The 22,928-nt window shown below is 39.2% G+C and overlaps 1 protein-coding gene across 4 annotated transcripts in view; it reads right to left on the minus strand.

The window, feature by feature from the left end:
* Nucleotides 1–258: 258 nt before the first annotated feature.
* The window catches only part of rcor1 (REST corepressor 1), a 151,133-nt gene continuing 128,463 nt past the window's right edge, over nucleotides 259–22,928 (minus strand). For 2 of the 4 annotated variants that reach the window (XM_041214396.1, XM_041214392.1), the window contains 6 exons: nucleotides 22,593–22,677; nucleotides 20,846–21,043; nucleotides 16,411–16,488; nucleotides 14,001–14,058; nucleotides 13,659–13,888; nucleotides 259–2,534 (listed from right to left, as the gene is read on the minus strand). In XM_041214396.1, the coding sequence (XP_041070330.1) occupies nucleotides 2,493–2,534; nucleotides 13,659–13,888; nucleotides 14,001–14,058; nucleotides 16,411–16,488; nucleotides 20,846–21,043; nucleotides 22,593–22,677 (691 nt within the window). In that variant the 3' untranslated portion in view covers nucleotides 259–2,492. The remainder of the gene's footprint in view (nucleotides 2,535–13,658; nucleotides 13,889–14,000; nucleotides 14,059–16,410; nucleotides 16,489–20,845; nucleotides 21,044–22,592; nucleotides 22,678–22,928) is intronic. The other 2 variants (XM_041214393.1, XM_041214394.1) reach the window with 2 other exon arrangements.

The following is a 22,928-nucleotide window of genomic DNA, read 5'->3' on the forward strand; positions in this document are numbered from 1 at the left end:
GTTAGCACTCCTGATCACTGTTATGAGTTGCTCAGATTATTTAAGGTCTATTGAAATCAAATTGAATTAAACTTGGATTAAATTCCCACATTAATCCAAATCCTCCTGGTACGATATTCTTATCAAGATAGACATTATTTCCATGTTCTCACTTAATGTGTATGCATAGACTTTAATTCTATCAGCTTTTCAGGCCCTCTGAAGATTTCTTTTACACACAGGTGTAAAGATTTAATAAATCTGGTCGTACGGAGAGACTTTGTTTCAAACAATAGTTTATTTATCTTTAATCATTCTTTTCATGTTACTTTAGTTGGTTGTCAAGTCAAAGAAGATAATCTAGAAAGAATAAAAACAACCATTGTAAGCTTGCTTAAAATTAAACAGCCACTTGGGTTTCAAATTTAAAGGTGAAACAAATAACAGAACTTCTAAAAACAATGCTGTGTCTTGTGAGGTGACCATTTGTTCCTCAAACTTCTCAGCACACAAGGCACTCTATCCCTACAATTTGCCCATATTAAATCATTTTTTTCATAGCATTTGAACAATTGCCTTCATTTTAGTTAATGCATTACTGTATGTTCTGACTTGGAAAATTATGTATTTTCATGACGTGCAATACAGAATTTTGTTTTGTCTAATGTGGTTTGTAGCACAGCAATTGTCCAAGTACCTAATGTGAATGTTTTATTCAATGATGTAATTTGTTTTTTTTACTCCAAGAAGTTATTTCAAGCAAATTAAAATGTAAATTTTGACCAATTTTCCATTTGAGGTCAAATGCTTCACAATTCTTGCCCCTCCCAATCAATAAAACATGATTAGTTGGCTACTCGATATTTGTGGTTATGGCTATTATGTTACTGTTCCAATCTTCACAAGCAGAAAAAGTCATGTCAGAATCTTACTAGCATTTTTACAAGTTTAGTCTTAGAAAAATAGAGGGGTTTAAGAAGTTAACTCTCCTTTCTGAAAATTTTCAATGTTGTTTTACTGTAGCAAAACTCGTGTGCATTTTGAGAAGTTAGAAGTACAATTTTATACAAATGGCATTTACAATTTTCCCATTTTCCTCTTTGTTTCTTCTCTGTTCTATGATTAACATCTCTCCCACTCTTCCTGGGTGCAGGGATGCAATGTTGAAATAATAAAGTTTCTTAAAAATTTAAGGTTAACAAGAATCCTGCACAATATTCAAAGCAGTATGTAATATTACCTTTTCTCAATGTGGAACCATGGTATATAATGCTTAAAACCTTAGAAATAGTCACATAATTATCTCAGTTAAAATTAGCAGTAACAGGCAATAAAATATAAATCTGCAATATAAACACACTGACTTTTTTTTTTAAAAAAGAACATCATCCTATTGAGCACATCAAGAGGCTATATAAAAAACATGCCCAATTTATTGCAAACTAAATCCTTATTTTTTTTTTAAATTCTGGCAAACATCACTACATATATCAGCAGCAACCCATAAAGCAAATTTAACAAACTTAATTTAGAAAATTCTAAATACTGGGATTACTCCCAGAAAGGACTAATAAGGGTTTGAATTTCAGGTAAATATTAATGTAGAAATTGTAAACACCCATTCTTACACAGAAACATGCATAGACTCAAATGACTTTAATGAACCCAGTGGGTCTGTATAGCATGTTGTGCTTAACCCATACCATGCTAAATAAGCAAGAACTCCACATGGTCAGCACAACAGATTATGCAACGAGTTCAACAGTTTAGCTGTGCCACCATTTACAGTACCTGAATATGATCAGTTTCAATCTAATAACTGCAATATTCAAGTAAAAAGTCTCTCCATACATGATGCAGAAGTATTACTCTAAAATACTGTACAGCAAAAAAAGATGCAACTTAAATAAAAAAGATCCTTTTCTTTTCATGAATATGCTAATAAAAAGGCCCTATTTTACCTTCAAGTTTCCTCAGACTGGGAGGTATGTTTAAAGTCTACAATACACAGTCCAAAATACAGTTTAAGTACCCAATAATTTAGAGGCAGTCCAGACGTCCATTTCCTGTATGCCAGTTATATGTTATACAATCATGGCATTCACATTAAATCATAAAACATCCGTGAGGAAAATAATAAAAGATGCATCTGATGGCAGTCACGGTTCCAAAAATATACAAATTATCAATGCCCTGGAGACATTAGTCATGAACTGATTAAGTGAAGAAAATAGATATTCACAAACATTTCTGTGAATTCCCATTTTGTTTTTGAAGGAGGATGTCAAATCAAAGGTTTTTCTATGACTTCCATGAATAGTGGAAGCTGTCCTGGTGGCAGAGGCAGGGTAAGGCAGAAGCGTCCATTTGTGAACATTGTAGCTTTTTTGGTGTTAAGCTAGCTGGTCCTGGTGAGTTTGTGGAGGTGGTTGGTTGAAGTTTGGCATCATTGGATAACCTGGACTAAACAGTAGTCAACATAGCATGTTCAGATCACCTATTGTGCATCACTCTCATGATGCAGAATGATATCTTACATCAAGCACAGAAGGAGCCTGAAAAACATTGTTAAAAGAGGTTACAGAATTTCAGAAATACACAAATTTTAAGACATTTATAAAAACATCTAACAGCTTTTGATGGTTTAACTGTAACAGAAACCTGATAATACTGAGTCATGGTTCAAATTGATGACCTCGTCAGAACATTTCCACATTTTTTCAGTTCTGACGATAGCTAATATTTCAGTTCTATGACCTGTGTTTCACCCTCCACAGATGCTGCCAGACCTGCTGAGAATTTCCAGAATTTTTTGTTTGATTTTAGGCTCTTTGACCACTGGGTCAGGGGCATCACAGCCATATTGACTTGCCCTAACCAGGCATCTACATATACATATGTCATGTTGTAATTATAGTGTACAAAAGCAAAATACTACAGATGATGGAAATATTCAAGTCAGGCAGCATCTGAGAGATCGGAGAAACAGAATTAATATTTCAGGCTGATGACCTTACCTTTACTATCTTTACAAATGTAACAGTTTTAACAACATTACTATGAGAGATAGGAGTAAACCACACTGCCCCTCAAGCCTGCTCCACTTTCACTATGATCATGGCTGATTGTCAGGCCTTAACTGCACTTTCCCATCCATTCCCCATATCACTCGATTGCTTGAGATATCACAAATTTGTCTCAACCTTTAACATATTCAATAATGGAAAATCCACAACCTTCTAGGCTAGAGAATTCCAAAAATTCACACGGAATCTTTGAGTGAAGAAATTTCTCATCTTGGTCTGAAATGATCTGCCCCTTACTTGAGACTGTGTCCCCGTCTTCTGGATTTCCCAGCAAGGGGAAACAACTACTCAATATCTACCCTATCAAGTCCCTTCAGAACCTTATGGACTTCATGAAATCACCCCTCATTCTTCTAAACTTCAGAGTATTGGTCAAATTTATTCAGCCTATCATACGTCAAGCCTTGATCCCAGGAACTAATCTAGTGAACCTTAGCTGCAATGCCTCCAAAGCAAATATATCCTTCCTTATATATGGAGACCAAAGTTCTGCACAGTATTCAGGTGTGGTCCCACCAAAGCCATTTACATCTGCAGCAAGGCTTTCTGATTCTTTTACGCCAATCACCTTGCAGTAAAGGTCAATACACCATTTGCCTTCCTAATTGCTTACTGTGCCTGCATGCTAACTTTGTGTTTCTTTTATGGGTTTTAAGCAAGCAGAGGGGCAGGGAAAGGGGGGTGGGGGCAGCAGAGATCAAGAGGAAAGGTCTTTGATATAGTAGAAGACAGGATAGTTAAATGATGAAAGGGATGATGGTGCAAGGCAAAATAGGGAGGAAAGGGGACAAATAAGGAAACAAAACTTGAGTTTAGAGGAGCTGTAAATAGCAACAGTACAACCATTACCAGCACTTCCTGTAGAGAAAAAATGGGAGCCATGGTTATAATCTAAAATTGTTGAATTCAACGTTGAGTCCGGAAGACTGTAAAATGCCTTACTGAAAAATTAGGCCATATTCCTAGGGCTGCTGGGTTTCACTGGAAGAGTGTAGGAGGCTGAAGAAGTAGAGTAGGAGTGAGACAGAGAATTAAACGACATGCAATGAGAAGCTCAATGTCATTTACGGTTTGAGTGGAGATGTTCAGCAAAGCAAATGGCCCAATCTGCATTTGGTCTCCCCAGTGTATTGAAGATCTTCTGCTTTCTTATGGCTCTAGGAGAAGGAGCTGTCGTCACAGTTTTAATGTCAAGTTCCCTAAACAGAACAATGCCCTGTTAGAGAGCAAGTTTAACTCCGGGATGCTGCCCTCAAACAAGTCAGGGACAAGATGTTATTATGTGCTTCATGGTTTGGTCAGGAAACTGCACTGTGAGCAATGAATACAGAATACCAAATTGAAAGTACAAATAAATTGCTATTTCACTTGGAAAGATTTACTGGTAATAGCTCTGTCCATTTACACTTGCAGCTCCTCTAGATTCAACACTCTCTCTCTCTCTACTTTACCATCGCCTTTCGCCTTGCATGATCATGCCTTCTGTCATTTAATCATTTCTGCTTTCCATCCTGTCACAAGTTTCACCTTTTGCTTATTTTCCCTGCCTCCATACTTGCTTAAAAACAGTTACAGCTGTAACTTCCTCCAGTTCTGCTGAAAGGTCATTGACTTGAAATATTAACTGTTTCTCTCTCCACAGATATTGCTTCACCTGCTGCCATTTCCCATGTTTTCTGTAATTATTATATAGCTATATGCACGTTCAACTTTTAATTTTCAGCTTAAGGAAATTACACACTGGATTTAATAAATTTCAGCTGCACATTATAATTCTTTATATCAATCTTTTATAGCTGATGTGTAAGCTTTTTCAGTGATTAAACTTGCAGACAACCATACCAATCACTCCTTTCACTGCTATCATACATTGCCTTTGAGTCCAACAAATTAGTCTCATTTTTAGACAAAAGCAAAATACTGCAGGTGCTGGAAGTGTGAAATAAAAACAAAATGCTGGGAATACTCAAAGATCTGGCAGTGTCTGTGGAGACAACAAACCGAGTCAACATTTCAGGTCTGTGACCTATGAAAGGCTTAATCTGTAGGCCTGATTTACAACTGTATCCTTCTATTACCCTTGAGTCTACAGCAGATGCACCTATTGTACTAGGTGCCAATTATTATTGCAAGCCAATACAATTCATTGTGGTGGGTATTCAATTTCACAGTATCTTTACAGTGCAGGTGGCTGCCATTCAGCCCATCGAATCTGCACTGGCTCTCTGAAAGAGCATTCCACTTAGTCCCACTCCCCTGACTTATCCCTGTAACCTTGCACATTCTCTCTCTTCAAATACAATCCAATTCCCTTTTGAATACTTCGATTGATCCTGCTTCCACCACCCTTTCAAGCAGTTTGTCCCAAAATCCAACCACCCTCTAAGTGAAAATTTTTTTCCTCACATCACTTTTACTCCTTTTGCCAATTATTTTGAATTGTGCCCTCTAATTCCTGATGTTCTCTTGAGTGGGAACAGTTTCTCATTAATTACCCTGTCCAAGCCCCTCAGGATCTTGAATACCTCTATCAAGTTCCTCTCAGCCTTCTTTTCTCCAAAGAAAACAGTCCCAACCTCTCCAATCTATCCTCATAAATACTGTTCTTTACCACTGGAATCATTCTTGTGAATCTCCTCTGTTCTCTCTCCAAAGCCTTCACATCCTTCTCCAAGTATGACACCCAGAACTGGATGCAGTACTCCAGATTGGGCCTAACTAGTGTCTTATACAAGTTTAACATGACTTCCTTACTCTTGTACTCAATGCCCCTATTAATAAAGCCTAAGACAAAATATGCTTTATTAATTGCTCTCTCAACGTGCCCTGCTATCTTCAATGATGTATGTACGTATACACTGGGGTCCCTCTGTTCCTGCACATCCTTTAGAGGCTCTCCCTTTATTTTATACTAGCTCTCCATATTTTTTCTGCCAAAATGAATAACACACGCTTCTCTGCATTGAATTTCATTTGCCACTTGTCTGCCCAATCCACCAACATGTCTATGTCCTTTTGAAGTTCAAGGCTATCCCCACAGTTATTTCCAATCTTCATAACTGCAAATTTTGAAATCATGCCCTGAGTACCAAAGTCTAGGTCATTAATATATATCAGGAAGAGCAAGAATCCCAACACTGACCCCTGGGGAACTCCACTACAAACCTTCCTCTAATCTGAAAAACAACCATTTATCACTACTCGCTGTTTCCTGTCACTCAGCCAATTTCTTATCCAAGTGCCTACTTTCCCTTTTATTCCACGATCTAGAATTTTGCTCACAGGTCTGTTGTGTGGCACCATATCAAATGCCTTTTGAAAATCCATATATACATCATCAGTGTTTCCCTCATCAGCCTTCTTGGTTACCTCAAAAAAACTCCAACTTTAGCTAATCAACATTTCCCCTTAATGCTGGCTTTCCTAAATTATCCTGCACTTGTCTAAGTGACTATCGATTTTATCCTGTTCAATATATATCAGTTTAGTATTCCATCAAGTTCATGCTGGTTCTCTACAGAACAGTCAGTCAGTCCCATTCCCCCTGCTCTATCCCCATAGTCCTGCAAGCTTATTGCCCTTATGCTCATCCAATTTAATTTTGAAATCATTAGCCATCTCGGCTTCCAACACAATTGTATAGAACGAGTTCCAAGTCAGTAACATGCACTACGTAAAAATATACTTCTTCACATCCTCCTCGAATCTCTTGCCCTAAATTTTAAATCTGTGACCCCTAGATTTTGCACCATCAGTGAATGGCAAAAGGAAGTAGCATCAAGTCCAGCTTGACAGAGCACTGCTAGACAGACTACTTACTTAACTCAGGGAATTTGGTGAGTGAGGAAATTTTAAGGCTGATCTCTTTCTAAAACTAGTCTAGTCTAGCATTTAGCTTAACTTTAACTTGTAGTTTTTTTCAATTTTCTGTCAGGGGTAGACCAGCTGCCTGTTAATGGCAGTTGCACAGTAAGTTTGTTAGGGAAAAGGCAGCTGAGGGTTGACTTAATAGAGGTCTTTAAGATTACAAAATGTTTTGACAGAATGGATACAGAAATGTTTTCTCCTCCAGGGAACAGCATAACCAGAAGCCATTAAAATAAGACAGTCACTAAGAAATCCCATAGGGAAGCAAGAAGAAACGTCTTCATCCAAAGAGTGGTGAGAATGTGGAACTCATTACCACAGGGAGTGATTGGAGTGAATAGTAAAGATACATTTAAGGGGTAACCAGACAAGAATATGAAACAAGGGGATAGATGGTTACAATAGCAGATTTAGATGAGAGAATATGGGAAGAGGTTCGAGTGGAGCATAAACAGGCACTGACTGGTTGGGCCAAATGGCCTGCTTCTGTGCCATATTATCCTATGTAAAACTTTTTCTTTGTCTACCTAACTAAAACTGTCATAATCTTGGATACTTTTAATCAACTCTCCCCTCAACCTCCTTAGCACCAAGAATGACCCCAGCTTCTCCAACCTAACCTTTTAGCTAAAATCCCTCATCCCTGGAATCATTCTGGTAAATCTCTTCTGCACCCTCTCAAGGACTCACACACATCCTTCCCAAAGTGTGGTGAGCAGGACTGGATGCAATATCCTAGTTGAGGCCTAACCAGAGCTTTTTACAGGTTCAGCATAACTTCCCTGGTTTTGTATTCAATACCTTTATTTATGAAGCCGAAATCCCCATATGCTTTGCTAACTACTCTCTACCATCTTCAAAAGGCTGTACACATGCACCTCCAGGTCCCTTGGTCAAACTGTACTGTTAAGTCCATTTCTTCTTTCCCTAACCCTTCTGCTAAAATGCATCACCACACAGTATTAAATTCCATTTGCCACTTGTCTGCCCATTCTGTTAGCATGTCTATATTCTGCTGCAGTCGATTTGTGTCATCCTCACTGTTCACCATGTCTCCAAATTTGTTATCATTGGCAAACTTTAAAATTTTACTGTATTCCAATATCCAAGTCGTTTATCTTTATGATGCACCAAAAAAGCAGTGAGCCTAGCTCTGGCCCTTGGGGGAAAACACCCATCTCCCATCCTCCAATCTGAAAAATCACCATCTATCTTGACTACCGTTTTCTGTCTTTAAGCCAAATTTTTATCCAAGCTGGCAATGACCCGCCTCTTCCACGAGCCTCAATTTTGTTAACCAGCCTTTGATGTGTTTTTTGTCAAATGCTTTCTTAGAACCCATATTGACAACATCCAGTGCATTCACTTCATCAGCAGATTAGTGAGGTGAGGCAAGAGTGACATCAAGGCAGCATTTAACCAAGTGTGGCATTAAGGAGTCCAAGCAAAACTGGAGTGAATGGGAATCAGGGGGAAAGTCTACATTGGTTGGGGTCATATCTAGCATAAAGGAAGATGGTTGTGACTGATGGAGGTCAATTGTCTTCAGTTCCAGGACATCAATACAGGTGCTCCTCAGGGTAGTGCCCTCGGCCCAACCATCTTCAACTGCTTCATCAATGACCTTCCTTCCATCAGGTGGTCAGAAATGGGAAGGTTCGCTGATGATCACACGATGTTCAGCACCATTCGTGATTCCTCAGACGCTGCATTTGGACAAGGACGGCTTCAGTAAGACCTGGACAATATCTAGGCTTGGACTGACAAGTGGTAAGTAACATCTGAGCCACACAAGTGCCAGGCAATGACCATCTCCAACAAGAGGGAATTTAAATATTGCCCCATGATATTCAATGGCATCACCATTGCTGAATCCCCCACTATCAACATCCTGGGGGTTACCGTTGACCAGAAAAGGAAGCAGACTAGTCATATAAATATTGTGGTTACAAGAGCCAAGTCAGAGGTTAGGAATCCTGAAGCAAGTAATTCACTTGACAGTGCAAGCTCAATGGAATGAGAGAGTTTGGTGAGCTGAGGGAGTTTGGTGAGGGGGGCGGGGGGGGAAGAGAAGGAAACTGCTCCTTTGCTTCTAACCTTATCACCCTATAGGAGTTGGTTCTTGCTCTACTACAGGGAAAGAAGCTAGCTGTTGGAGCTGAGTTTTAGGATAAAGCTCTCAATTTACCGGGTGATCTACGTCCGCATACTCACCTATGGTCATGAACTGTGGGTAATGACTATAAAGATAAGGCTGTGGGTCCAAGCAGTGGAAATGGGGTTTCTCTGCAGGGTTCCTGGGCAATCTCTTGGGACAGGGTGAGGAGTTTGGCAATCGAGGAGAGCTTCGGAGTAGAGTCACTGCTACTCCAGATCAAGAAGGGCCAGTTGAGGTGGTTCGAGCATCTGCTAAGGATGCTCCCGGTAGGCTCCCACCAGAGCTGTACCTGGCACGGCCCTCTGGACGGAGACCTCAAGGTCGACCGAGGACATGCGGGAGGGATTACATCTCTCGGCTAGCCTGGGAATCTCCCAGGAGGCGCTGGAATCTGTGGTTGAGGAAAGGGAAGCCAGGTTAGCCCTGTTCAGCTTACTGCCACCGTGACCCTCACCAGAAGCAATGTGAAAAATGGATAGATTGATTTGGATGAAGAGGCCGAAGGAACGGTTGCTAAATTTGCTGAAGACACAAAGATAGGTAGCAAAGTAAATTGTGAAGAGGACATAAGGAGGCTACAAAGGGACATAGTTAAGTGAGTGGGCAAAGATCTGGCAAATGGAGTGTAATGTGGGCAAGTGTGAAATTGTCCATTTTGGCAGGAAGAAAAAAATTATCCAAATGGTGAAAGATTGCAGAGCTCTGAGATTCAGAGGGATCTGGGTGTCCTAGTGCATGAATCACAAAAGGCTAATATATAGGTACAGCAAGTAATTAGGAAAGCTAATAGAATGTTATCATTTATTATGGGGGGAATTGATTACAAAAGTAGGGAGTTATGCTTCAGTTGTACAGGGTACTGGTGAGAGCACATTTAAAGTATTGTGTACAGTACTGGTCTCTTTATTTAATGCAAATGCATTAGAAACAGTTCAGAGAAGGTTTACTAGACTAAAAACAGGAATGGGTGGGTTGTCTTATGAGGAAAGGTTGGACAGGTTAGGCTTGTATCCGCTGGCATTTAGAAGAGTATGATTTGACTTGATTGAAACCTTTCAGATCCTGAGGGATCTTGACAGCGTGGGTGTGGAGAAGATGTTTCCTCTTGTGGGAGAATCTAGAACTAGGTCACTGTTTAAAAATAAGTGGTTGCTCATTTAAGACAGAGACGAGGAGAATTTTTTTTTCTCTCAGAGGGTGGTGAGTCTTTGGAACTCTTCTTCAAAAGGTGGTGGAAGCAAATTCTTTGAATATTTTAAGGCAGAGTTAGATAGATTCTTGATTAACAAGGGGTTATCAGGGGTAGGCAGGAATATGGGGTTGAAGTTACAGTCAAATCAGCCATGATCTTACTGATTTACAAAGCAGGCTTGAGGGGCTGAGTGGCCTATTCCTGCTCCTAATTTATATGTTCGTATGCTCCTGACTCCCCAAAGCCTGTCCACCATCTATAAGGCACAAGTTATGTGTGTAATGGAATATTCTCCACTTGCCTTACACTCAAGAAGCTCGACACCATCCAGGATAAAGCAACCCGCTTGATAGGCACCCCATCCAGAAATATTCACTCCCTCCATCACCAGCACACAGTGGCAGCAGTGTGTAATATCTACAAGATGCACTGCAGGAACTCACCACGACTTTTTAGACAGTACCTTCCAAACCCACAACCACTACCACCTAGAAGGGCAAGGGCAGCAGATGCATGGGAACACCACCACCTGGGAGTTCCCTTCCAAGCACACAGTCTACCTAACTAAAACTGTCATAATCTTGGATACTTTTAATCAACTCTCCCCTCAACCTCCTTAGCACCAAGAATGACCCCAGCTTCTCCAACCTAACCTTTTAGCTAAAATCCCTCATCCCTGGAATCATTCTGGTAAATCTCTTCTGCACCCTCTCAAGGACTCACACACATCCTTCCTAAAGTGTGGTGAGCAGGACTGGATGCAATATCCTAGTTGAGGCCTAACCAGAGCTTTTTACAGGTTCAGCATAACTTCCCTGGTTTTGTATTCAATACCTTTATTTATGAAGCCGAAATCCCCATATGCTTTGCTAACTACTCTCTACCATCTTCAAAAGGCTGTACACATGCACCTCCAGGTCCCTTGGTCAAACTGTACTGTTAAGTCCATTTCTTCTCTCCCTAACCCTTCTGCTAAAATGCATCACCACACAGTATTAAATTCCATTTGCCACTTGTCTGCCCATTCTGTTAGCATGTCTATATTCTGCTGCAGTCGATTTGTGTCATCCTCACTGTTCACCATGTCTCCAAATTTGTTATCATTGGCAAACTTTAAAATTTTACTTGGAAATATGCCACCATTCCTTCACTGTCGCTGAGCCAAGATCCTGGAACTCCCTTCCTAACAGCACTGAGTGTACCTACGCCACATGGACTGCAACGGTTCAATGCGGGAGCTCACCACCACCTTCTCAAGAGCACTTAGGGATGGGTAATAAATGCTGGCCTAGCCAGCAATTCCCACATCTCAAATAAAAAAAGGCAAGCATGATCTGCCTTTTACAGGTCTATGCAAGCTTTCCTTAATCAACTCAAACCTCTCCAAATACCTCTTGATTTCCCCCACCGATTGTTTCTATACCTTACCCACCACTGATTTTAAACTGACTAGCCTGTAGGCACTAGGAATGTCCTTACACCCTTTATCCAATCAGGGTGTCACATTTGCCACTCTCCAATCCTCTGGCACCTTCCCCATAAAGGGAATATTGGAATATTATGGCAAGCTTTTCCACTATCTCCACTCCCATTTCCTTTAGCATCCTAGGATGCAAACCATCAGACCAGGTGACTTATCCACTCTAAGCACAGCCAAACTTTCCAGTGCATCCTGCCCATCAATTTTCACCCCATCCATTACCTAGACCATTTGTTTCTACCAATATTTTGTCAAGATTGTCTTCCTTACTATACGCCAATGAAAAGTATTCAACCCTTGCTCTGCACCTCCAAGCATATATTACCTTCTTTGTCCCTAATAGGACTAGCCCACCTCTTATTACCTGCTTACTATTTACATGCCAGTTGAAGATATTTGGGTTCCCTTTTATGTTAACTGCCATTCTATTCTGATATTCTTTCATTGCCAGTCTTATTTTGCGTTTCACCACCCCTTTCAACTTATTATGCTTGGCCTGGGTCTCACTTGAAAAATTCACCTGACATGCATCATGCACCGTTTTGTTGTTTCATCATATCCCCTATTTCCCCCATCATTCAAGGGGACCTGGCTTTGGTTCCAAACATTTCACCCTTGTTGGAAAGTACCTAGCCTGCATCCGAAACATCTCCTCAAAAGGCCACCCATTGTTCTGTTACAGCTTTTCCTGTTAGTCTTTCGTTCCATTTTACCCTGGCTAATCCCCTCTCATCTCACTGAATTTGGCCCTCTTCCAATTTAGAAGTTCTACTTTAGATTCTTCCTTGCTCTTCACCATTATTAATCTAAACCTTATGATATGATGATCATTTTTGCTCAAGTGTTCTCCCTCAGACACTTGGCCCAAATCTTTTCCCAGCACCAGATCCGGCAATGTCCACTTCCTAGCTGGACAAAGGACATACTGGTCAAGGACATTCTCCGGAGCACATTTCAGAAATTTATCCCCCTCCTTATCTTTTACTCTAACTTCATCCCAACTGAGTTGTTTAATTGAAGTCCCTCAATATTACCACTCCATAATTCATGCACATCTCTGCGATTTTCCTGCAGATTTGCTCCTCTCTCTCTCACTATTTGGAGGCCTATAGAATACCCAGGCAGCATGATCAGCCAATTTTTATTTCTCAACTCTAGCCAAATGAATTCTGTCCTTGGGCCCTCACAAATATCCTCTCTTTCTAATACTACGATGACTTTCCTCATCAGTATTGCCACTCCACCTCCATCTTTTTTCCTTCCTTATCTTTTTCTGAACACTTTGTATCCCTGAATATTAGGTGCCCAGTTTTCACCATTTTTAAGCCGCGTTTTCATTATTGCCAATGCATCATATTCCTGCATTGTTATTTATGCTTGTGGCTCATCAACCTTCTTCACCACACTTTGTGCATTTGTAATTATGCATTTCAAACATGCCCTTATATTCCTTATAGTTCTTCTTAGTCTGCTCCTATCTAATATGGTACTACTCTATTCTCTAAGACTATCCAACACTCACTCCTTTATGTACCTTCTCAAGAGCAGTTAGGGATAGGCAATAAATGCTGGCCCAGCTAATGATGCCCACTTCCCATGAATGAATTTAAAAATTCCTCTTTTCTACTTCTATATACTGGTGCCCAAGCCCTTGCCAATACTGGTTTAGTATTTAGTTTGTATTAATAAAATAATGCCAGTAAAATTTGACAAAGATTTTTGCCACTGAGTGTGCTATCACATTATTCTATTCTCTTAAATCAACTTTTTTTTTAAATGCTTGTGCTCCAAGTAGGAAAAGGAAACCCAAGCAGAAAAATAACCTGTTATTCTTCACTGCATAGTTGCTTTTTAAAGTCTAATAAACAATGCTTAAGGCAAAGGATGGAGACTTGCCTCTTCCTCCTCCTCAGAAAGTTTAGTAGCAATATCTGGAGACTTTTGGGGTTTATCAGCAATGCTTCCATTTTCTTCTCTGCTACCATGTTCTGCTTCCCACTCCTGCAGAACTTCTTCAAGGTTGAAACGACGGCGATAATTCACAAAAAAGTTCTTCACTTGTACTACTGTCTTATTGCCAATTACATCTGAAATGGCTTGAAAATCCCGGCCATATTTTCTTATTGCTGTGGGGGAAAAAAAATCCTACGATCAACAAAAAAGTTACTGCATTTTAACCACCATTTTTACGTTTTCTTTTCAAGCTGAAAAATAAACCCAAGTGGGATAGTTACTCACCCTGCACAGCCAGTAGTTGCTCTTCAGTTGTCCAACGAGCGTTAATTTTCTGATTTGCCTAAAGAACAAACCTGAATTTAGTCTCCCAAAAGTGCTCTTCAATCAATTACTTACTTTTAAAGGATAATCACTGTTATTTTGTTGGCAAATGTAACAGAATAATTTGAGTGCAGCAATATACCACAAACAACAAGCAAGATAAAGGACCAGTTAGTTTATTTTGGTGATGATGGTTGAGGCATAAAAGTTGGCCAGTACAGTACAAGAACATTTTGCTCTCATTTACATATTACAAGATCTTTTAAGTCCACCTAAACAAGGAATCTTGCCAGGGTCCTGTTTTAATATCTCAGCTGAAAAGACAGAAGATTTGAAAATGAAAAACTTATTCAGTACTGCACTCAAGTATTAGCCTGCATTTGAGTTAGAGTGAACTGGGGATGGAACCTGCAATCTTTTGATTCCAAAATAAAAGGATACTAAAGCAAAATACTTCATCAGCCATTTGTTTTAAAATACAACAGCATATTTTGAACAATTTTTACTTACTGTAAATCTGTAAACTGGTCAACATTAACCCATAAATACACTGCAACATACCTTATTAAGTGGGTGATGATATATTAATTGAGATGTTGCAAAATAAATTAACTACCTAGTAAGGTCCTCTCATTTCTTCAAATTATGTGCATTTCCCCACACCAGTCTAGCCTAAACTTGATATTCTGATGAAAAAAACATGCTGAGCATAAATATGAAAAAACTAAGTTTCCGACAGGTTCTACACAGTCTCTTCTACTTCTATATTTTGTAAAACTCCTGGACTTTTATCACTGTGACAGCTCATTTCTACCAGGAGTTAATCTAAATCGACTAACCCCTCCTCCTCTTCCAAAAGTATATTCCTATGGGATGTTATTTATCTACACTTCCATAAAGCATTCAATAAAGTTCCACACAAGAGATCATCATAAATGAAAGCACATAAAATAGGAGGTTGTCTACTAAGGTAGATTTGGATTGGAAACAGATAGGGAACTAGGAGACAGATTGGTGGGATGGAACAAGTGGTGTTCCCCAGGGATCAGTTCCGGGAGCTCAACTTTTCACCATATTTAGCAATGACTTGGATGAAGGATTAGACAGTTTGCAGATGACACTAGTTTAGGAGGAACAGCAAGCGGTGCAGAAAAAGAGTAACAAGTTACAAAATGGGTATACGCAGATTACAGTGAGTGGGCAAAACCACGGCAAATAAGAGTTCAATACGGGCTAGTGTCAGGACATCCATTTTGACTAAAGATAAATAAATCAGTATTTTCTAAATGGTGAAGCGCCAGGATCTGTGGAGGAGCAAAGAGGTTTAGGTATCTAGATATGCAAATCAGTAAATGCCTATAAACAGAGGCAAAAAGTAATCAAATTGGCCTTTATCACAATGGGGCTGGAACACCAAGGGGAGAATATTATGCTTCAATTGCAATAGTGCCTTGGTCAGGCCCTATCTGAAAGGCTGTATTCAGTTTTAGGTGGCGCACCTCCGAAAGGATAGACTGACCTTAGAGCAGGTGCCACGCACATTCAGCACCATACTGCCAGGTTTAGAGGGTTAAATGATGAGAACAGGTTGCATAAATTTGGCTCATTTTCTCGAGTACAGTAGATTTGATCAAGGTGTTTAAAATGTTAAAAGAATTAGAGTTTGGCCATTAAGGAGCAAAAGCAGGAAGCACTTTCACAAAAAGGGTGGTTGAAATGTGTATGCTTGGGTACTATTCCAAGTTTAAACCACTATACAAGTGCAAGTAGTTGCCACGGTTCAATTATTTTGAAAGATAAAACTAACATGAATAGCTTGACTTCCTAAGTTTAAAAAAAAAACTTACAGCCAAAGAGGTGGATTACTCTTTTGCAGACTTGCCCTGAGCATAGTTAACTTGCAGATGAATGCATCATCCTATGAAGTGCACAGCTGTTACTACTGTCACTGCTGTCAATTATGGAAAAGCACTCTAAAGGATTGCTTTACAATACACTGTTCACCAGTGATCACCATATAGGTCCAGGATACTGGCCAATCTTGGCATAAGTATCACTGGCAGAACTAGCTTATCTGAAGTAGTCATGAAACTTTGTCCCAAAAGTTGTGACAAGAAAAAAATCTGTAACAGGATAATATTAACTGAAACAATGCAGAAGTCATGGGATTTTATACAATATGTGGCACTGCCTATTTGTATGTTCAAAAGTGCCATCAACCCACCCTGTAATCTTAAGGTGCATGGATAATATGGACTAAAAAATGGACTGTACTATTATTTAAATGTCACAGTGTGTTGGGCAGGCACAGACACCAAAGACAATATATATCATACCCCAATTTTATTTATTAAGGTGAATAGTTCCTTACCTCAGGTGGCTTGAATTCCTCTATCCCACCGTCTAATTTTTGTTTGAGAGCACCATTTATCTGTTTCACATTTTGGATCTAGAATATTAGATTTTAATGACCCAGTAAACATAGAGTCACTGATGAAACTGTCAAAGACAGACTAAGAGATTTAATTTATATATTTTAAACCCTGCCACAGAATTTATTCTCCCATTAGCAGGAGACAGATAAAGCATGACTATTTTCTCCCCTCCTTATATTCTGAAACCATTAACTCCTTGCTGGTGTACATTTCTAAGGATATCTTGCACTCTATGGCACCATATCATTCTTCATGTGTAAGCCTAAACAGAGAATGTTGGCAGGCCATTCGATTTTAGGGTTCTCAGAGCTAAAGGTGACTCTGTTGCTCTTGACTGACATCACACACAAACACTTTTATGCAGAGTTTGCTGGATGGTACATCAGTGGTATGAACAGTAGCTATTTTTTTTCCTCTAATTCCAGGGCATGGATGATAGCAGACATAATTCTCTCCTATCTGACAGCACAGGCATGATCAGTCAAATGGCCTCCTCTGTGCTTTTTCATTCTATGAACTCAGTTTACACTGGACATCAACACAGACAGCTTAATGGGCTGCACGTGCTTCATGATTTTTGACCATTTTTTTAATGAACAAATTTAGGAAACAGTTACTTTAAATGTATTTTTACTGTACAACAATTTTTAAAAAAAGATCTGAAATAACATCATGAACTTGACTTAATATTAATTACAATCTGAGGAAATAAGCAATTTGGTGGCTTGTTTCCATAATTGATGAATACCTCACACCCACTGAATTAAAAAGTTTTTGGTCTCATGATTAGATATTCAGGCATTTAAAAGAAGGTAAGGTACCTAAAAAGCCTTTGCAATAGAAGCTACAGTTGAAGCAGTAAAGTTCCAGAAAAACAACACTCAAAAGTAATATTCAGAGCTGTCTGTTTAAGTCAAACAAAGTGACCCACTGAAGCAGGGTAGTATGATGTGTACATTATTTTATGTTGTTACACTAACATGTACTAACTGACCAAGTGAACCTGATCATAACTATTGCTCTGTATATTCACCTAACCTTGAAATAAAGTAGCTGAACGATTCAACATAAGTCTCGCCTCAGAGATTGAAGAAATACATGTCAGAGATATTGATATTTCAGGTCACATGGGGGGCAGGAGTTCCATTGTTACAATTGTACAATGCAGAATCCAAGAGAGTAAGTACAGGGCATGTAGAGTCAAAGAACCAAAGATATGCAAGATTGCTCATGGAAGTGACTGACACCTCTAGAGACTGATGTTCGGCATGTTCTGTCCTGTGCAGAATTTTGGTCTAGTTGCAAATCACCTTTTCCTTGTTTGACTGCACTGCAGAAGGGCAAGAAAAAGGTTGCTGTTAAATATTTCTGCTCTTTAATTCATGAAGTTTACATGTCATTTCACATCATTAGGTTGGGTTTGAATTCACATCATTAGGAGGGTTTAAACTAACTTGGCAGGGGTGTGGGAACCAGACAACATTATCAGAGAGCAAACCAGTTTGCACAGTATACTGGGAGAGTTAGATAGCACTAGAATAGGGAATAGCAGGTTAATAGATGGGGTCAGAGTAAGGGAGAATGTAATAAAGTCTAAATCAGGGTTACTGCGCATGTATGTGAATGCACTGAATGTGGCAAATAAGATTGGCGAGTTATAGGTGCAGATGGCCATGTGGAAATATGATGTCGTGGCCATAAGAGAGACCTGGCTCAAAGAAGGGCAGAACTGGGTGCTAAATATTCCTGGATACAAGGTGTTCTGGAATGATAGGAAAGGTAGAAAAGGGTGAGAGGTGCAGTGCTGGAGAAGGAGGATGCCCTAGAGTGGTTAAAGACAGAATCTATTTGGCTTGAGCCAAGGAACAAAAAAAGGGCGATTAGGTTACTCGGTGTAGTCTATAGGCCACCAACTAGTGGGAAGGATGTAGAACAAATGTATAAGGAAATTACAGAGTGTGCAAAAATTAAAGGGAAATTATGCATGGAGGCAGAAGGCATATCTGAAATATTAAATGAATAATTTGCATCTGACTTTACCAAGGAAGAAGGTGCTACCCAGGCCATGGTGAAACAGGAGGTAATTCAAACACTAGAAGGGCTTAAAATCGGTAAGGTGGTGGTATTGGAGAGGCTATCTATACTTAAAGAATTGAAATGGTACCAGGATCAGATGAGGTGCATCCAATGATAGCGAGGGAAGGGAGAGTGAAAATTGTAGAGGTACTGGCCATAATTTTCAATCTTTCTTGGACTCAGGGGTGGTGCTGGAGGACTAGAGAATTGCAAATGTTGCACCCTTGTTCAAAAAAGGGTGTAAAGATAAGGCCAGCAACTACAGGCCAGTCAGTTTAACCTCGGTGGAGGTTAACTTCTAGAAACAATAATTCAGGACAAAATTAAGTCACATGGACAAATATGGGTTAATTAGTAAAGCCAGCGTGGATTTCCCAAAGGAAAATGATGTTAACTAACTTGGAGTTTTTTTTTAAAAGAGGTAATATTAAAGGTTGTGATGCAGTTGATGTGGTGTACACAGAGTTTCAAAAGTCTTGTGATACAATGCCACACACCAGACTTGTGAGAAAAGTTATCGCTCATGGAATAAAAGGGAAAGTTGGAACATGGATATGAAATTGGTTGAGTGACTGTAAATAACAAGTGATTAATGGATGCTTTCAAGCTCAAGGAAGGTTTGCAGTGGAGTTCCCCAAGGGTTAGCATTGGGACCCTGCCTCTTCCTTAAAATTTGCCACCATCGTGAACTGTGAGGGGAAAAGTATAGAACTTCAAAAGAACAGACAAATTGATGGGATAGGCAGACAGGGAGCAGATGAAGTTCACATTTCTTTACATTGAACTGATTCATTTTGGTACAAAGAACATGGGGACATCATAAAACAAAGGGTACAAATTTAAAGAGGATGCAGGAGCAGAGGGACCTGGGCGTATATGTGCATGTCACTGAAGGTGGCAGAGCAGGTTGATAACAGTGGTTTAAAAAGCACACAGTATTCTTGGCTTTATTATTAGGGGCATAGAGTACAAGAGCAAGGAGGTTATGTTGAACTTGTATAAGATACTATTCAGCCTCAGCTGAGTACTGTGTCCAACTTTATACGAAAGATATGAGGGTATTGGAGTGCAGAAAAGATTCACGTGAATGGTTCCAGGATGAGGGAATTCAGGTATGGAGACAGACTGAAGAAATTCGGACTGTTTTCCTTGGAGGAAAGAAGGCTGAGAGGAGATTTTATAGAGCTATTCAAAATCATGAGGGGTCTCGACAGAGTAGATAGGGAGAAACTGTTCCCACTCATGAAAAGATCAAGAATGAGCAGGCACAGGTTTGAAGCAATTTGCGAAAGAAGCAAAAGCGATCTGAGAAAAAACTCTTTCACGCAGCAAGTGGTTAAGGTCTGGAATGCACTGCCTGAGAGTGTGATGGAGGCAGGTTCAATTGAGGCATTCCAAAGAGAATTAGACAGTTATTTGAAGAGGAAGAATGTGCAGGGTTATGGAGAGAAGGTGGGAGAATGGCACTAAGTGAATTGCTCATTCAGAGAGTCAGTGCAGACACGCTAGGCCAAATGACCTCCTCCTGCACTGTACCAATTGCGATTCTTGTGGTCATTGCAATCACATTTTGCAGGGAAGCATATTGTGTAAAAGCATTTTTTATAAATATTGGTGTCAAAAAGACAATAAAGTCAAACACTTCTGCAGCAGAAGCTATTTCTTGCATAAACTAAATCAGAAATAATTAGCATAAATCTAATTTTATAAAACAATCCATGCATGGAACTAGCTCAGCATTTAATTTACAGTTCTACCAGATTCACCTTTTTAAAATTCACAGACAGCATTTGAGAAAGCAATCATTGTTTATATATTAATTTGTCTCATTCCAGCCTCGAATCAGACAAGTGCAGAAGCTACGAGGGGGTCTCTTTTTTATTTAAGGATCTTTCATCTGGAATTGATATGCAAGTTAATAGTTATTAACAACTAATCAAGTCAAGAACAGTTCACAACCATGATCTGGCTATTCCTAAATATTTCACCCATTTTCTGCATGTTTGTTTGTTCATTTAAACTTGTAGTCTTGTTAGGAAAAGCAAGCATAGAAATCATGAAGTATCACAATGATATGCACAAATGATATTGCAGGTATTGTGCATTAAGGTCCAGTTTAATAGCCAGGAGAGGAAAGATCCTAGCTGACAGACAGCTGCATTTCTAATATTGCATGCACGGTACTATGTGAAGTATAGCAGAAAACCAAGTAAGTTTTCTTACAAAAACTTCCAAAAAGCAACTAGAAAGGAATGCTGCTGAATGTAACTGAAATGAACAAGCTGCAGAGCTTACTTGACGTTTAAGTGAGACCAACTCCATATCAAGCTGTCTGAGAACAGTGCTAGCAGCACCAGAACTTGTGGACAATGCATCAAGATCCTCTTGAATCAGGAACATCCCTCTTGGAGGCTTCTGACTTATTCTTTGCTTTCCTTGGACAGTACGTGTCTCTTTCTTGGGTGGGACACTTTTCACAGTTTGAGATCCCTGCTGTTAGATAAAAGGGTACACATTAAAGTTGCCAGGTGTAAACTCATAGAACCTTACAGCACAGGTAGAAACCATTAATTCAGTTGTGCCTGTGCTGGCTTCTTGAAAGAGCAATGCTTAGTCCCCCAGTTCCACTTTTTTGTAACTCTTAAGCTCCTCAACTCTTCAACTAACTGACCAATTCCTCTTGAAATGTATTATTTATGGAATCACCAGGCTTGCAGCACTCTTAGTCACCAAGTGTAGATAACTAGTGTTAGGGATGACTTTGATCATCACTAGTGTTATTCGTACCGGTGGTACTTTGCACGATCCAGGATCTGAATCCTTACCTTCAAAAAGGCTTCAACACAATCAGATATAAACATCATTTAGATCTGACCATTTCCTTACATGTTCCATTTATACAACTTTAAACATTGGTATAGGTTGTACATAATTCCTTAACCCATGTCCAGTACAGAATGATGCATTTATTTTTAAGTACAAAAGCTGCTGCAAAGTCATTATAATGAGAAAAGATTGCCCACTGTGGATCATCATCAAGGACCTAACCAAAATATACACCTGTATACAAGTCTGAATGCCAGTGAAATGTTAATGTCAAGCAGGGGTGTACTGGCTCCCCAACATGAGAGATTCTTTGGAATAGAAAAGGGGAACAGGGAGGAGAACATAATATAGCACTATGAACTTATTCAAGAGGCATTTGGGAAATCACTAGATTTCTGATATGGCCAGTTCCCTGACACATTTTGTTCACAATTCTAAGTATATTTTGTTCAAATTTATAGGTACGTTTGAGTAAGTGATACTTTCACAATGAGGGTACGTGCTTTTTTTTTAAAACTACTACCTTCTCCTCGTCTTAATAAATGCCAAGTAGTTAATCCGGGCAAACTCACTGAACAAACTGCTTTATCCTGTATCATTTCCTTTTGCCATCTTAGCCATATTTGCACTGGTGGCCAAGGGCAAATCCAAAGCAGAAACCAAAGTTAACAATAGCACACTCATTAAAAGCTGCTTTCAATAAAGAAAGACAACATATAAGCACGACCAAATATAAAGAAAGAAAAATACAACTGTATTTCTAATCAGATACAAACAATATAGAGTCAGAAGCTTAGATGTGCAACTAACGAGTACAATTTGGACATGCAGCCAAAATTGTAACTTTGTAATTGGATAGTAATGCTGTGAAGGCAGCGTAAATGAGTCATCACTTATTGGTGTGAGGGATATCTGGGATAAATTCTGAAAAACAGCAGTTAGAAGTGTAAATTGGACCTCCAACTCAAATATATGTGGAGTTTTCTTGCATTAGGAATTGATTCAGATTATAAACAGAAATTACACAAATAAGGTCATTCATTCAGATTTTATAATCCACAATAACATTAATTTACGTAGTTCTGCATTTGGTATTTTGGTAAAAATTGGAAACTCGTGCCTAAAATCTATTTTCATCTACCTTCACTGGTTTTCTGTAATAGTATTTCTGTCAAGTGTACAGTTCATTTGAAAGTGAAAAATGAAGCCATCTCACCTCTTTTTTTGCCTCTTTGCTTGGCTCAATTTCGCTGTCAACAATATTGGTTGTATTTGCATTGGATTCTTCAATCTCATCACCACTGCAAAAAGAAACAAGACTTGCAGATGAATCACCAAACTGGGCAAGTTACTATGTAAAGACAATACTTAGCAGACCCACATTACACAACTGCCTTAAACAGAAAAATTGCAAGAAAACCTTTACAAATGAAAAGTTGTTTCAAAGAAAACCATACAATTTTCAATTCCATATACACAAGTATAAGTTCGCTCTTTAATATAAACTTAAGGTTACGTTAACTCAAATTAAACTATGCAAAAATAAATCACA

Source organism: Carcharodon carcharias, chromosome 20 (genome assembly GCF_017639515.1).
Source record: "Carcharodon carcharias isolate sCarCar2 chromosome 20, sCarCar2.pri, whole genome shotgun sequence".
Lineage (NCBI taxonomy): Eukaryota > Metazoa > Chordata > Chondrichthyes > Lamniformes > Lamnidae > Carcharodon > Carcharodon carcharias.